The 1930-nt window shown below is 45.9% G+C and overlaps 1 protein-coding gene across 1 annotated transcript in view; it reads right to left on the reverse strand.

The window, feature by feature from the left end:
• Positions 1 to 541: 541 nt before the first annotated feature.
• The window catches only part of zgc:152891 (uncharacterized protein LOC767741 homolog), a 13483-nt gene continuing 12094 nt past the window's right edge, over positions 542 to 1930 (reverse strand). The window contains exons 14-15 of the mRNA XM_061250289.1: positions 1724 to 1897; positions 542 to 1240 (exon numbers count right to left, since the gene is read on the reverse strand). Coding sequence (XP_061106273.1) covers positions 1061 to 1240; positions 1724 to 1897 — 354 coding nt within the window. The 3' untranslated portion in view covers positions 542 to 1060. The remainder of the gene's footprint in view (positions 1241 to 1723; positions 1898 to 1930) is intronic.

Consider the following 1930-nt stretch of genomic DNA (forward strand, 5'->3'; position numbering starts at 1 on the left):
AATTATGTTAATCTAAGAGGATCAGTGCCAAGTTCCATTTCTGTGTTACAAAGTAGAAACATACACATCTCAAACTAGGCCTCTGAAAGAATCTACCTGAAGTACTGCATTCTGAAGCTTGCAAACATGCGAAGACAATGGAGGAGTCAGAGGTTTTGAAAATCAAATGCCAAAGTATGGAGTCTTTGATTCCATGCAAAGGGTTTTTTTCGCTGTGATGAACCAATGTTTTAGCGATTGGATTTGAGAGTCTAGGGGACTCTCCTGAGCAGGGTCGTATTCCTACCTCAGTGGGGACCATCTCCTCATGGTTAGAAACAGTAAGACTGTAATAAGGGTTTCCTCCTCTTCTCTAGCCACTTAAAGCCAGACCTGCTCACTTTTCAAACATACCACCGCATACCATCTGATACAAACTGAATTATGCCATGAACAAGCCAGTGCTTGGATTATATGGATGTGCGTGCCTGGGTTTACACCTGGGCTTGCAGTTCATAATTCAGAACTCATAACTAAAGAACCACTGAAAAAATATGCATACTCTCAATACCAAAGCATTTTATTTCCCATTATTTTAATACCATTATATAATGAAAAAAGAACAGATAACTTGTAAATGAAGCAGTAATCCTGAGATATGGTAATTCAACTCTGTGATTAGGACAGAATCATTAGAATTTTGTTATTTATCTGACTCTTTTATCCAAAGCGACTGAGAGATGGTTGGACTAAGCAGAATGGGCCATCTGGTTCCACCTCTGTTATCTGAGACTGATATTGCACATTCGTCCGGTGTTACTTATCCTGTTCTGGCATTGCTTTTGACAGTGTGCCTAAATGTACTTTTTCATTCTTGCAGCATGCATGCATTCTGTGGAGCTGAGCTTAAAAAGAAAGAAAAATGAAATCTGTAAATGTAAATGCTTAAGTTGGTGCATAGTGGCCGGTTGTAAATATTTAAATGTTGTATAGAAAAGCATGCAGTATTGTGCACGGCTGACACACATTGCTACAGTGTTGGAGCCACAGGCTACTTCCTGTGGGTCACTTCCTGTGCTGATCAGATGGCCACACTGTTCTCGATGGACTCTGGAGACAGGTAGGGGTATGGCAGCTGCAGCTTGGTGTTCCTCTCCGCGATCTCGCCACTAATGACCTTCAGCTCCTTCTGCAGTGCCTCCACCAGCCTCTGGGGGGCGCCACTGCTGAAGTGGGCCTCACGGTAATGGCCTAAAGGAACCTTGGTGACGGAAAGTGAAAGGGAGCAAGAGAAAAAAGGGAAAGTTCTGTTGTTAGCAGTGTGGTTAGCTGGGTTGGGATAGCTGGATTTGGTTAGCTGTGTGGGTAAGTTGTCTGGATAGCTTGGCTGGTTTAGCTGGGTAGCTTTAGTTGTGTGCTTAGCTGAGTTGGCTTAGTTGAGTGGTGTCTGAGTTGGGTTGGTATAGCAGGGTTGGGTTAGCTGGGTTGGTTTATCTGGGTTTGGTTAGCTGGGTTGGGTTTATTATGCGGTATCTGGGTGGGGTTAGTTCCCTTGGGTTAGCTGGGTTGGTATAGCAGGGTTTGGTTAGCTGGGTTGGGTTTATTATGCGGTATCTGGGTGGGGTTAGTTCCCTTGGGTTAGCTGGGTTGGTATAGAAGGGTTTGGTTAGCTGGTTTGTGTTTATTATGTGGTATCTCGGTTGGGTTAGTTCCCTTGGGTTAGCTGGGTTGTGTTCATACTCACAAAGTCCAGGGCGGGCTTGGAGAGGAGGATGAGGGTGGTGAGGACGCTGCAGGTGCTGTTGGCCGGGGGCAGGATGGAGAGCAGCGCTTCCCTGCTGCTCACAGAGCCCTTAGACTGGGGCGGGGGGCAGGACATGGTGAAGGGGGTGTTCGGCATCCACAGGTTAAAATCCGCCTGAGGACACACACACAAACACATACGCACATC

The sequence above is a fragment of the Conger conger genome, chromosome 7 (genome assembly GCF_963514075.1).
Source record: "Conger conger chromosome 7, fConCon1.1, whole genome shotgun sequence".
Taxonomy (NCBI): domain Eukaryota; kingdom Metazoa; phylum Chordata; class Actinopteri; order Anguilliformes; family Congridae; genus Conger; species Conger conger.